The sequence below is a fragment of the Cystoisospora suis genome (genome assembly GCF_002600585.1).
Source record: "Cystoisospora suis strain Wien I chromosome Unknown contig_3611, whole genome shotgun sequence".
Taxonomy (NCBI): Eukaryota; Apicomplexa; class Conoidasida; order Eucoccidiorida; family Sarcocystidae; genus Cystoisospora; species Cystoisospora suis.
The window spans coordinates 3,501-4,130 of NW_027156406.1; the positions used below are offsets into that span (position 1 = coordinate 3,501).

Here is a 630-nt window from a genome sequence, read left to right on the forward strand (position 1 = left end):
AGAAAACAAAGAGAAAGAAAAGACAGAAATGACAGAGCTTTCATATCTTGAAGATCAAGACTTCTTTATGACGTTTCTACAGTTCTTGAAAAGGTCCATTCATTCATTCATCCCGTCACGCACGAAAAGAAGAAAAGAAAAAGCGATTCCGCCTCACTCAGGCTTGTTGGAAGTTCCATGCAACACATTTTGACTATCACTCCGAGAAGAGAATAAGTTGCTGGCTGGGAGAGGGCTATTTTCTTCTTGGGTCTCGTCTTTCGATTCTCTCGATAAAGACCGTCTAGGGGAGCTATCTAGATTTCTAGATACATGCTCTTCAAGCTCCCGACGGCCACTTCCCGTTGGCAGTAGCGGGCTCTTGTCATTCCCAGGTGGCGTGCTAGGATTCTGTTCTTTCTCAAGAGAATGGTGTACTTCTCTTGACTCTCCCGATGGTTTGGCAGCAAAATTGTCTCTCTTAGAATATCCCTCAGTGTCTTTGCTTCTGTCGTTGATCGACGGATGAACTGTCTCTGCCTGGGCTGTCTCGGATGTATGGAGACCGCCGTCGTGTTGTTCTGACGATGATGACAAAGGGAGGACGGTGCCGCTCTGTTCTTGAGGAGGATTCTGGGGTGTATGTACACC

At 46.7% G+C, this 630-nt stretch overlaps 1 protein-coding gene across 1 annotated transcript in view; it reads right to left on the reverse strand.

Moving 5' to 3' along the window:
• Window positions 1–123: 123 nt before the first annotated feature.
• The window catches only part of CSUI_007010 (uncharacterized protein), a 1,022-nt gene continuing 515 nt past the window's right edge, over window positions 124–630 (reverse strand). Inside the window, exon 2 of the mRNA XM_068067160.1 lies at window positions 124–623. Coding sequence (XP_067920864.1) covers window positions 154–623 — 470 coding nt within the window. The 3' untranslated portion in view covers window positions 124–153. The remainder of the gene's footprint in view (window positions 624–630) is intronic.